The following is a 14,213-nucleotide window of genomic DNA, read 5'->3' as shown; positions in this document are numbered from 1 at the left end:
GACGGAAGTTACCATATCTGGAATGCGGAGGGGAGACGTAGGGGTGCCGGATACGGCTTTGGTAGTAGCAGCAACCTGTCAATCACAGTAAGCCCGCCCTAAAATATCCTCCGCTTTATGGTCTATTTGACTCTAAATGGGACCATAATTTACTAAATGAACATCATGCTGTATAGAAGAAGACTTGAGACCATAAATTCATGTTTAAAATGTTGACTGAGGGAATCATTTAAGTGAGAAGTAGGGTCATTTTCTCATAGACTTCTATACAGTCCGACTTCTTTTTACATCCGGAGGAGTCGCCACCATGATGGTCAGTAGAGAGAATGCAAGTATAAGACATTTCCGCATCGGCTTCACTCGTCAGAACCGGAGGTTGCCGTCTGACCTTATCTAAGAGAGAAACCAATGGTGAAGTGTAATGGGTAATTATTGTCTAAACTGTCGGTATGAACACTTTGTTATTATAGATAAGATGACCAAAGCTACTAAAACATGACCAAAGTTGTAATGAATGGGAATCATCTTTTAGACAAAACTAAACCAAGGACCTAAGTGGATCCTAAAGGGAAATCCTCAACAACGACACATTAACACTGGCAGTTCACTTCAGTATTTTTGTAATATGAATTTTTTTTCCTTACCAAACCGATGATGATAATGTGTGAGCAGGAGCAGACAGTATCTTTCAAAACCAACTTGCTACTGCCAGAAATTTTGTTGGAAGACTAACACACACACACACACACTGCATGACCTTAACCCAGTGAGGAGGAGGAGTACTTAGACCCGGTGGGTTTCATGCAGGGCTGGTATTTGTCTGGACTGGTGCTGGAGGATCAGTGTAGATCAGCTCAGCAGCAGGCACAGCTGCAGGTTATCAGCTGACCAGCAGCCTGGTGAACAGGCCTGCAGGCAGTGAGGCTATGGAACAATGCTCTATAGTTGTAGTTTGTATACGAGAAGTATTGTTCTGCACCTCTGAGATTTCTGTCATTTCTCCCTGCTGTGAGCATCTCAGATTAAAATCAAGGCTAGCATGTCAAAACCTGGACAAATAAAACCAAAACTTTCTTCATGATTAGATACCAGTGTTTTCTGCTGAATCAACCCTTCCAAGTGTTGCACTAACAGAATTGCAAAGTACAGTGTATGTGCTTTGAGCTCCCCATCCTCTGTTGTGCACTACATTGAGGAATAATAAAGTCTGTCAAGACCACAAACAAAGATGTAGAGTCAGTGTGTGGTGGTTTTGCAAATGTGTCAAGGTGATTGTGATGCAGATGGGATTTCCACGGCCAGCCCCGATGGGACAACCACAGACAGTGTGGACACTAGGAACTGACTTGCAAACTTTTGAGTTGCACTTTTCATTTCATTTGTACATTATACATCAAACCACAACTCAAGTTCATGTTACACAACAACTTTGTAGTCAGATCAAGCTAGCGAACAACACCAACACGCGTCATAGCAACTGAACCAGACACTCGATACCAATACTGTGCTCACACAAAATACTGTCTGAGCAGAGCAGCTCACACTGGTGGACACATGACGAAGACCATCATGAAGCTTTACAGCCAAAAACTTACGCTTTTGTTCCGTTAATGTGGATTTCATAAAAAGGCACAGTGCTATTGATTACAATCCAACTGCCAAGTCAGCATGAAGATCCAAACAGAGAACCCAAACATCCTCATGATGTCTCTGTGTGTGTGTGTGTGTGTGTGTGTGTGTGTGTGTGTGTGTGTGTGTGTGTGTGTGGGAAGCACTCACCTGAAGCAGCAGCTGCTGCAGGAGGCTGAGCACCCACATCGGCCTGTGGTCCCCCAGGGGTCCGTGGTACAGGCCTGGACCAGGATTTAGCCACAGGAGGGCCGACCCTCACCGCCCCGAAGTACTCCACAAAGGTCCCCGGAAAGTCTCCCTTCTCCTTGGTCCTCTCGTTGGTGCCGTGCAGCCAGCCTTTGGGGCTCCGCTCGTCCCCGTCCTGGTAGTCCAGCCCCGGCCGAGCCATCAGCGAGGCCTTGGGGACGGTGAGCAGGTCGCCCGTCTGGAGGCTGATGTCATCGCCGCGCTCCCGCTTGTACTCAAAGAGCGCCCGGTACTGGAAACTGTCAGATGCCATGGCAGCGGGAGTTCATAGGGCGGTTCTAAAGCCAAAAATACAGATTTTGCCTGAGATTTGCTGTGTTAAAAGTGAAGTCAACGTCTTGAAAAATACCAAACGGAAACTCTGTTAGTTAAAAATCCCTGAGGTGAAACCGGAACTCAACCTAAACGTGGGAAACCTGTGATGGCGCCTGAGATTTGCTGTGTCATGCTGACTTGGATGATACGGTGGAAATGATAAAAAATCTGATCCCTGAGGTGGAATTTGACACCCTTCTAAGTCCTACAACCCCATGAAGAGCAGGTCCAACTTTCGAAATCCAAAAATGTAAGTCCTTTAAGTGCAAATGAAACTGAATTGAACAGTCAACTTTTGCTTTAATAAAAAATCCACAGTATGAATCCACCCTCAAAGTTCTCCAGTCGGAGGCCTCCAAATGGACAGGAAGACTACCCAGCCACCACTCTGTGCCTGCACTGGAAAACGAAAAAAAAAGAAGAGTGGGTAGATTGAGGGGGGGCTCGATGGTAGCACAGTTTTCTAGGACGGAGCGACCTCCAGACGATCCCCCAAAGCTTCTGCCGGGATCTTCCAATGTTAATGAGAAAGTGTGCAGAGCCTAGACAGGGTCTACTGTCAGCCCAGAGACCCACACACTTATACACACTCACACATGTACACACACCTGAGGAAATCCACTGCAGTGCAGGATTTGGCTTCTTATTGGGAGCGTCCCGGTGTGCACTCTTCTGTATGCAATCCTGCTGCTTCGCCTTTCTTGTCTGTGCAGCCTCCTGGAGCAGACAGACGCACCTGCAAACTTAAGATGAAGTTCTGAGGGTTAACATCACACTTCTATTCAGCTATAAGGATTTAAATGCAACAACATAGAGATATAGCTCAGGCCTGAGAATCCTTTGGAATGTCAGATATCAATTTAGTGCACAACATGACTAAAGCTTCAATTTAAGTAGATCAAATTGAGAATGTTACTGTAGTGGAAACATCGCCTGGCTGACAGAAAGACGCCGATACGATCAGTTACAACAAAGCGTGACTAGGCGAATATGAACTTCAGCCAGACCGCGTGCCCGACTGAGCGCGCCCTGCGCCAGTCTGCCCCGCTGTCTGCCGCCCGCTAAACACAACAGCAAACTCACCCGCTCAAACTGCACGGACGAGCTCCGCGTGCTCCGCCGACGCCTCGGTGCGCGAACCGATCCGCTTCGACACAACCCGAACCCCGCCGAGCGAGCCCAGACATCCGCGAGGCGCGTCAGGATAACTGGATCGCGTGGCTGCTCCGAGGCAGACAGGCAGCCTGCTGTAGTGAGCGGCAGTGTGCTGATGTCAGTAAACCCCTCCCCCTGCCGTCTGCGAATTATGCCAGCCAGCGGTGGAGACGGGACGGGTCGGTGTGGCGCACCCGCCGCTGCTGAGCTGCAGCAAAACTCCGCGTGACCCGGTTATGGTGTCCTTAGGCTCTGCTGCGTTTGTGTTTTCTTTGGTGTTGATATGTTCCATAGGCACGAGGATAAGTGAAAGGATTGGATGCAGAGAACTGATGAATTATAACAACTGGAGTGACCGGGGAGAAGAGTCGCTGCATGGATTCCCGGTCGCATTTTAGTAAAGTAATACATCATTTAAATAATTAAAAAAAATAGAACATGCAGGGATGAGACTTGAGGTTGCGGGTAATGGGAGAAGAGCGCAGGCTTGGTTGCTGTTGTCTAGTGCGCACATGACGCAGCAGCAGACAGCGGTAGACTGCTGCGTCATCAGGTGCGCACGTTTTCCGTCTGAGCTGCAGAGAACATTTAGGGACAACGTGCTCAGCGCAGGAAGAAGAGGGCTGCAAGCCTTAACTTGTATCTGACTTTTTAAGGCTGAATGACAAAACCAAAAGAGAAAATGTATTTGTTTATTTATACTCAAGAAAAGGCAACTGAATAAGAGCTGGGATAGATGGCAGATTTGTCTTTATTGTATTCTAATCTGCCAAATAACTTTATTTACCGTCTTCCCTTTTTTGTGATTATTCTGAAACTATATGCTTGAATGAAAGTATTGATCTCATCTTGGTTATTAACATATGCTGCCCATTTCTAATTTATTTATTTATTTTGTAACTCAGTACATATGACAAATTATATTTTAAACATATTTTTAAAAAACTACAGTGTATTTGAGGTTTACAGGGACATACGCGGCTTAAATGCACTAAACTAAATAAAAATAACCATGGGAGCGCCTTGGTACAGTGCATGCCATAAAACCGTAACATAAAACCGTAACATAAAACCGTAACGTAAAACCGTAACGTTCGATGGATCTTTGTTGCTTGTCATATTCCTCTTCCTCCAGTATCCCTTTACGCCGTCATCAGACTAGTAAAGGTGAAAAATGCCAGAAAAAGTCATTCTTACAATGAACCCTGATGATGTAGGGCTTTTGAGTGGCTACAATATACCTTTCAGTGTCAACATATTTGTATATCTTCTCTAAACATAACCTGGTTTATATGAAATCTATTTTTTAGAGCGGCCCTGTTTTGATTCCCTTTTTTTTAATTTTTTTTTAAAAATCGACCTGTGTGTTTTGAGAAGGACATGAACATAAGTAAAGATGCTATTTTCATCTCCTAGCGAGGCATGCATGATTAAACTCTTGATGTTATGAAGGACGTGAGCGTTACCCCAGAATAAAAAGAATTAAACCCACAGCATAAATCATTATCGGGCAACTGTGCGTGAAAAGACAAAAGCAAAAAATAACCTATATGAGGATTGATCTGGAGCTTGCCTGAGGTCTGTTTTTATATTTGCTGATACCCACAAAGCACAAGAGAGATACTTCCCGGATAAGAGAGGCACTCAAACTGAAGTGCTCTTTAAGTCTTGTAGTTCAGGACGGCATCAAATGACAGCAATAACAAATAGCTCCAAAGCTACCTACTCGCTATGTCTCCTCTCTACATCTCTATTTCTGCGCCAGTCCAATACAGAAGATACAAGATGTAAATCAGAAGGTGTATTCTTTTATCCTTTGATGGAGCCGGTCGAGCAGTCTCCCCTTCTCTCAGTCTGTTCGATATGTCCATGGGCCTGTCTTTGTGTCGGGCGCACTGAGATTATTGTGGAGACAGTGAACATGATAATGTTTCACCCATAATCAAAGTGTGCCTCTGGTGTTTTCAGATAAAAATAGCAATAACATGTTCTTATATGATCATTTGCAAAACTGAGGTCAAATGTTTAACCACCTCGCGGTTGTTTGCCTCTGCCAACCAGTCATGTTGCAGTACATATCCATGTCTGTCCAAAATGTCAGAGGAATGATCAACAGATTTTAATACTGATGAAAATGTTCAAAACAAAACTTGCAGAGCAGGGGAGTCAAAAAATGTGTAACAAAAAATTCAAGAGAAACCAGAACGGGTAACACACAAAAAACAGAATAAGGAATTTAGACAAAAAGCACGAGGGCTACATACATGATAGCAGGGAACATATCGGGAAGCAGGACAGGACAGGACAGGTAGCATAACAGACGAACAAACACTGAGACAGGGGACACACATGGTTTAAATGCACTGGCGAGGTGCAGGTGATTAGACACAGGAGGATTCAATCAGGGGAGGGGCAGACAATCACACAGGTGGGAAAACAAACAAAGGCATTGACGTAGACACAGGACACAGAGGCAGGGAAATTCAAAATAAAACAGGAAACAACCTAAACAAAACCCAAGACCGTGACAGAATTTGCGTGAGAGTGATATTAAACACACTCTCAGAAAAAGAGGAGAGTGGATAGAATGTAAGAACCATGTTGACCGGACATTCTGCGTCTTTGTTCGGTCAGAAAATACATTTACAGTGTACATTTTTCTGATTTGCTCACATTGTGGTAAAGCTGCACCAAAGAAAGTCTTGTTGCAGTAGTGACTGCACACTTTCTGTTCTCATGAATGTACAGACAAAAACAAATCAACTGGATTACTTTTGCAATGCAGAAAACCTGCTTCAATCTTGTGTTTAATCTTGTGCATTAAATGCCCAATGACTGTCATGACAGCTTCGTCCACTCCTCCTCATCGCCTCATGGTAAAAGGATCTCTCGGGCCATGTACGCAAATGCACAGCGACAGGAATCTATAAAGCCCTCGCCGAGACACAGAGAAGACATAATCAGGATATTACAGGCGTTTAGTCGTGCCTGTGTCTCGGTGTCAGACAGAGATTGCTTCCTCTGTGTCTCTCGAGCGCACGTCTTCGTCTTTGTCATATATCTCTCTCGGCAACCGGTGAATCAGACACAAGACAATGTTTATGAGAGGAGAGTGTGACTTCCCAGAGGAGATGGAGGCTAGTTGTCCCAGAATAAATGTGTCAGGTTATACAGGCCTCATCTCCCTCTATCGCACTGGGAGTGTGCAATTACTCATACATGCAAACAGTCGGTGCTCGTGTAGTCCGTGTAGACACTTCCCATGGAAGCATGAGTGAATGTTTGCTGGAGGCTGTCGGGAAAACCCTTTATATTACCTGAGTTATGAAAAGGTCCAGGATAAGGTTGGATACTGTAAACGGGGAATGCTTAAGAATACATAACTACTTTTCCTGGAAAAATACAGAAGGGTCATTACATCATTGAGCCAGACCTTTTTTTATTGGATTTCACATATATTTCAACACAACTAAATAGACAATAATAATGATTGTAATAGACAATAGACAATGAGTCATCAAAGGAAAAGAAACATTTCACATATTAACAAAAAATTGTCTGAAGAAAAAAACAATAAAACATTAACACATAGCAATTTGAAATTGACTGGGAACCTGGATGTCCTAAAGACACTATAATAAAGGTCTCTACATTTTTTCAAATTCTCCTGCTTTTTCATTTAAGTCAGTCTCTCCAATACAATACAAGATGCCATCTCCTTCACATACATGTGTTGAATGTTTATACATTTTTTCCAAGATAAAGCTATCATGCTCCTGGCCAAAGATCACGGCAGACTTTGGTGCCAGTTCTATTAAACTGGCGGGCGGGCATGGTGAGTCCTGCTGTAACGCATCATATCTGCGTAGTTTCACCTTTGACATATAGAGCTCTGGTAGCGGTAGCGACCTGTCAATCACAAGGTAGCCCGCCCGAAAGCATCCTCCGCTTTATGGTCTATTTGACTCAAAATGGGACCAGAATTTACTAAATGAACATCATGCTGTATTGAAGAAGACTTGAAACTAGTGATAGAGACCATAAACTCATGTTTACAATGTTTACAGAGGTAATTAATCAAGTGATTAATATATATATTGTTATATATATATACTATATTATTAGTATATGTGTGTCAATTAAATACTGAGGTTATTGACATTATTCTCCACCACACCTTGGATTCCTCTTGTGATTGGCAACACAACTCCTTCTTGGATGTTTTGTTTGCCTCTCACCCTAATTAGCTATAGGTCGAAACTAAAGCACAGTCTGCAGCGGGATCAAACCATTCATTGCCATGGCAACTTGACATGGTCAGAGTTCACTCGCATGACCTCACTGTCTGTGTGTATGTGCGACAGCGGCACTTCTGAGGGGCCTCGTCCACCTAGCCGTGTTGTGATCCCATCTGCATGGGGATGTGTTTCTCACGTGAGCGCACGTTGTGACCTCTCCATGGCACGTGTTTAGCAGCTATAACTAGATGCCTTCCCAGACGCATGAATGGCCTGCGGATCCACACACACACACACACACACACACACACACACACATACTCACCTCATGTCTACAACCCTTCTCCGTGCAGTGTGTGAGGATATGCTCCAGTGAGCAGCAGGGTCAAGAGCTCATTGGTGGCCCAGGAGCGTTTCCCGCACCACGGGCTTGCTCGGCATGACGCTCCTCTGCCATGCCTGGAGAAACCGGCCAGATAAGACCTCGTTATGTTGTCAATTCAATTACTCCCCATACCGCTGCAGGGAACTTTCGTTTTTTTTCTCATCAAAGTCAAACTCGAATTTGCGTTTTGATGTAAAGATAGGGAAACACATGGTCTGATGACAAACCTCTGGCCAAATTTGGTCCCAATTTGAGACGAGCGGCAGGAGGATTACGGAGTTTTAATCTGCGGGATTGTGTGTAAATTTAGCTGAAGGCCATGAGTGCAGACAGTCCACCTATATAGCAGGTTTATTTGCGGACGCACAAACATGTTTTATACAGTTTGCACACATCATTGAAGGGTGATGCGGGTTACTACAACAGGAGCCATATATGTGTAGTAGGCCATTGTTATAATAACGCTGTGACAGGGTAAGAAACAGCAGCAGTCAGACAGGTTGGAAACAAACAAACAGTTTGTAGGTGCATTTCCATCCACTTGTTTTAATGCACATTTTCAATATGAAGCAAAAAAAATGTATTATTCTATTATTATTAGCCTGAAACACTCACTAGAGCGCCAACTGTGGATTAATACGCTGCTAAAAAAAGTCCCCAAACAAATACACGGTTTCCTCCTGTTTGAGTAAAGTTTATTAAAAGCTACAGTAGTGTATACTGTATATAGTTACTCAGGGTGTTTTTTTATGGAGGACCTTTGTTGGATTTTTATAGAAACGTAGAGAAACAACAACCGACATCTGCTCAAAGCTGGAGTCCTGAGAGCATCGACGTCGGCGCTCATCATGCATAGCCTTCACTTCATGTGATTTATGTCTGTAACATGAGATTAGACTGGCAGGCATATGTCTCTTCATGCCATTGCTGCTTCCTGGTGATCCACTTACAACATGATTGAAGTATCGGGAAGCGCAAGGATGTATAGCTCCATCGTCACTAGAGACTTCACAAACTCTCAAACTGGAGGAAAAATGATTTCCCCCCCACGTATGGATATACACGTTTGATATTTCATTTAAATATGCAGAGGTTATGCTATGTACCCAGAGGTGTGAAGCGTTCGCCACACCTGGTCGACGACGCTGGATCTCAATTTTTGAAGGAGAAGCCGCAGCCTCTGGAGGACATCAGCCCTGCCAGGAGCGTTCAAGTGGAAAAAAACGAGTGGCAAGTGCTGCTTGAAATTGGCACAGGCTCCCGACAGCATCTGAATTTCCCTCCCTCCTTAAAGGCCTTCAACATCCACTCCCTGGCTCATCAAATGCCAAACAGCAGCGTGAAGGAATCATGCCGAGTGTGAACCTCTTCTGATTCACCGCGGACGGGGAAAACAGGAGAGCAGAAGGTGGGCAAGAGGAGGGAAGAACAGCGAGATGGAGAGCTGGAGGAAGGTGATGAGAGGATGGAGAGGATTGAAGGAGAAGAGAGAGTGGGAGAGCTTCTTTTTTTATCTCTTCTAAACTAAACTTGTGTTGACTTTTTTCATTGTTGCACCATCGCCAGGCATTAAACTCACAATATAAAACATCTTCATATACATTATATAGCCAAACGCTGCAAATACCTGCTGAAAAATTTGTCAATGGAGTCACTTCACAAAAACCTACGACCATCATCTTTAATTGGCAAAATGAGATGAGATATCGCAAGCTCCACGGAATAAAAACCTAAAAACATAACAAATAGGCTACTGGATGGATACAACATGAGCAAAATAAGAATCAACAAGAGAAGTTGTTGGGAAAAAATCGAATGACTAATTTCTCCTTAAGTCTAAGGCTAATTCCTCCGTATAGCTGAGGGACTTACCTAAGGATGTTGCCCAGAGTCCCTAAAACGATTCATTAGTTGAGGGGAAATGTTGAGACATTTACTGCATTAACGGAGATTTTACAACGGAAGAATTCTCGTTTCCACAGAGACATTGTTTCACTTGCAATTGCGCTTGTTCTACCTGTTATGGGCTCACCTGTCAAGATCCTCTCACAAAGTTGCCCTATATACAGGAACTTAATCCCGGTGTTCAGCAGACGGGTAAGGGCGTTTGAAACTCTGCGAATGGCGCGACACACCGGTGACCTGTGGATATGAAACACCTCGCATATTACTGACGGAGAGATCCCGTAGCATGAAGCATTAACTGCAAAGGGACTGGGGGAGCACGCGATTTATTTTTAAGGAAACCCTTAACTCAGACTTAAAATAAACTTAAAATTCCTAACTTAAGGTGTTTTGTGCAACCGACCCTTGCAGGTACTTCATGATGCTTAATGTTGTATATGCATCAAAAATAAAACATTAGAAGAGTTGTGTATTATCCTCTGCCTTGTGCCATCGTGTGTGTTTGTAGGTTGTGTGGATGACACAGACCAGACTGTGTGACAGAATGATGACACTCTTCCGCGGGTGTAAAAAAAAAAGGACAAGGAGGGTGTTGTAGTGCTGTTTGTTTCACTACAGCAAAGAAAACATCGATCTATGATTAGACACCAACACATTCAGGAGGCGTGAAAAGTGGGATGATGTCCACGTTGCTTAACAGAAGCACACACTGAGTGTATTTAAGTCCTTTAATGTGAAGGACTCACAGTGAGTCGTAACTATCTGAACACTTGGAAAATACCACTTGAAAAAAAAAATCATATTTCACACAGACACACACATAAACCGGCATAAACTGTCTCATCCTTCAAATGTGAGCAAAGGAATACAGACTTTGTGGATTTCTTTTGATTTCTTTAGTCTTGTGAGGCCAACTGGGACCGAGTCAGAGCCTGAATCAGGATGCAGCACGCATGTCCAGTCCTAATCCTATAAACAGTGCAGAATTATCTTTTTTCGGTGTCCAGCATACACTGTATTTAAACTGACTATCACTCTCTGCAAAGACCCTGAAACGCAAAGGATGACGGGAGGGATGGATGGATGGATCAGAGGGATGAAGGACAAACAGGACAGATTTGTCTGAAAATCCTGCCTGTGGCCTCCAGCTGATTGTGTTACAGACTGCTTAAACAAACAAGAGAAACCTAGCTGTTATAAAACTGTTAGGATACTGGGGCTGGAAATACAAAAACTACCAGACTTCTGCCTCAGCATCACTTCAAATCCCTGTTTATGTTGTACTGTCACAAAGTTACAAAACAAACTGTTACAACTATGCTTTGAAAACACAGACAACAGCATAAAAATATGCATTCAGACTCAGTGTAGCAGTGTGTGTATTGCTAGTTTTGTTAGCTGTTAGCGGTTAGCTAAACGCACTGTATAAAACAATAACAGTGAGTCGCAGAGAGGTACGGAGCAGTGTGTCTCCAGTGACTGTAGTAGTAATTATGACTGGGGCAAAGGAGGAAGTCAGTTGGCGAAGCATAAAGAGCGACAAAGTCCACCTGGAGAGGCGGTCGAGGGCGATGGATGGATCAAACAAACACATGCCTGTCACACGCATGAAACCAAAAGCAAAAACAGTGACTTATCTGACCATGTTTTTGTATTTGGGCGACCCCTCTCCACATATTTTTCTGTCATTTTCATGGTTTAAACTAGGCTCGTGAGTTCCAGTATAGGCAGATCTTGTTTCCAGACAGCATGCGTAGCAGATTACAATTCATTACAATCATTTGGCAGTTGCTGTGAACGTGACACACAGATGGTGCGGTGATTTGGCATCAGGTTAGACGCCTCGATCAACGGTTGCATCATCATTATCATCCAATTAAACATTAGGGAGACTCCAAAAGGTACCGGCATGAGATCTGTACATTATTACCACGTTGGCTGATGTATTATTCATTACCTCTGTTTTTATTTCCTTCATCGCTTCTTTCCTTCTTTCTTTCTGTTCTCCTTTACTTTCCCTCTTTTCTCCATTCTCTCCTTTTTTCACGTTTTAATTCGGTTTTTCCTTCACACTTTACTTCCTACTGCTTTCCCTCCTCTCTTCTGTCATCCTTCTCTCCTCGTTTCTATTCTGTCCGTCCCTCTACTTATTTCTTTTTTCTCTTTCCCTGCACCTTTACTTCCTCCTTTCTTTCTTTATTTCCTTCCTTTCTCTCTGTCTGTCTTTTTTCTTTCTTCCTGCGTAATGTTTTTCAAATATTACACTTTTTCAGTTTAATGATGATCATTTCTCTACCAGCCTCCTGTGTTCTCTTAATCAGTGTTTAAAGCAAAACACACACACACACACACACACACACACACACACACACACACACACACACACACACACACACACACACACACACACACACACACACACACACACACACACACACACACACACACACTTTCTCTCTCACTGCTTCTCCCTCTGCACAGATCTGTCAGAGTGGTTGACCTTAATTTCTTTTTCTCAGAGAAGTGTAAACATGAGGAGGGCGCATTGATGTCTGGAATAGTATACAGTAATGGCAGAGGATATTTTACATTCCTGCTTCATACGTAGCAGAGTAAACACTCTGTGCATATGGAACAGAAAGATAACAGGGATGCACTTAGAGAAAAGCAGCCGAGCTGACGCTCTTATCTCTACGCAAAGTGACGGGAAAAGGCTCGAGGCAACTTTAAAAGTGTTTGGGGGCTGAAAGCAGAGAGGCGTGTATAGCATGTAATTAGTGTAAGGAAAACACATTTGGTATGTACACACCATCCATATTTCACAGTATTCTCTCCTTTTGATAGCAGCACTCCTCACTTGAAATATTAAATGAATTAGCTGTGAAACTGTAAGATCTCTCTTTATACGAGTTTCCCCCCCGCGGTTGTAATCTGACAAGCGAAACCACATGAGGTTCATTAAAACGTTATGGGCGATAGAGCTGTTTGCTGCATCCCCATTCTATAGATTCAGCTTCACGTTGGCAGCAGGCACAGAGTCTGTGTTGCTGTGAGCATTATCAGAGCACTAGAGGGATGAGTGTTATCCCCACAAAGCCTGCTCCCGCTGCAGCTCCACGCAGTGGTGGAAAGTACACCCAAGAAAGTACCTTTACCCAGTTAGTAAACTTTTGAGGTACTTGCATTTTACTTCTATTTTATGCTACAATAAACTTCTACTGCACTATATTTCTTCTTTTAAAACATGAAGCAGGCCTGGTGCAGGGTTCTACTTTATAAGGAACCCTAGGTCATTTAGAGAATGCAGAGAAGACTCACACAACACATTGATTTTGGACCACTCTGCAAAACCCCAAATTTTGTTCTGTGACATTTTTTTGGCTTGTCCGCAGCAAAGCGGAGGCCAGCCCTATAAAGGGGAAAGTCTGTCACTAAGTGAGTTAGTGATGCTGCGTTCCAGACAACTCGGAGGTCGTAATTTTCCCAGTTGACACTTCCTGACCTTTCAGGAGCGTTTCAGGTGAACGACGGCAAACTCTCAGCAGTGCAGCCTCCACATTTTTCTGCCATTTTTAACATTTTACTGAAAAAGAAAACTTTCAGAGATGGTTTACGGTAACCAGCAACCTATTAACATGTTGACGAAATATTGACATCAATTTACATGCAGAACAGGTTTTATTTAATATATTATCTGAATTAAATACAGGCAAATATACTTTACATCGTCTTTCAGTTGGAGTCGGGGTAGATGTTCACAATGTCTGGAAAGGCTGCATTACATCATTGGTCAGTAAAGTTGTATTCCCCCCCCCCATTGGCTGTTACTCTATCAAAATGAAAAGGCGCCGCGATGTTTCAGCAGGTAACGTCTTCGACCAATCATCTGATTCACTTCCTCAATACGTATGCGGTTGCTGTGCAACAAGTCTGTTGCAAACGTTAGCTCAACACAAACCATGTACTGTACGCCACTCAATAGTTAATAGTGTGGTCTCAATGAACGAAAAACAACTGCCTACTCTCAAGTACTGCACTCATTTTCCTCCAAACTGCAAGTTAGTGCATTTAGTTGCATGAGATCGATGCAACCTAGGTCTAGTCCGTTACCAGTGTAAACCATTGCACTCCACTGTGCATTGGCAAGTGACTGAAATAAGACAAACACACTTGAGATGAGTGGTTATATTGTTGAATTCATTAAATTAAAGCAGTCCTAAATCATCTGACTCAAACATAGCTACACCATGTCATATCATATTCTACTTCAGTATACTTTAAGAAAACAATTATCATATATTTTTCTTAAACTAACCGTACATAAGCCAGTTGAATTT

General features: G+C 43.3%; 1 protein-coding gene across 3 annotated transcripts in view; it reads right to left on the bottom strand.

Moving 5' to 3' along the window:
* The window catches only part of pik3r3b (phosphoinositide-3-kinase, regulatory subunit 3b (gamma)), a 175,247-nt gene extending 173,116 nt beyond the window's left edge, over nt 1-2,131 (bottom strand). The window contains exon 1 of one of the 3 annotated variants that reach the window (XM_076082582.1): nt 1,780-2,131. In XM_076082582.1, coding sequence (XP_075938697.1) covers nt 1,780-2,131 — 352 coding nt within the window. The remainder of the gene's footprint in view (nt 1-1,779) is intronic. The other 2 variants (XM_076082583.1, XM_076082584.1) reach the window with 2 other exon arrangements.
* Between the last annotated feature and the right edge of the window lie 12,082 nt (nt 2,132-14,213).

Source organism: Anarhichas minor, unplaced genomic scaffold (genome assembly GCF_050575085.1).
Source record: "Anarhichas minor isolate MPS153535 unplaced genomic scaffold, ASM5057508v1 ptg000096l, whole genome shotgun sequence".
NCBI lineage: Eukaryota > Metazoa > Chordata > Actinopteri > Perciformes > Anarhichadidae > Anarhichas > Anarhichas minor.
This window is presented reverse-complemented; position numbering and strand designations above follow the sequence as displayed.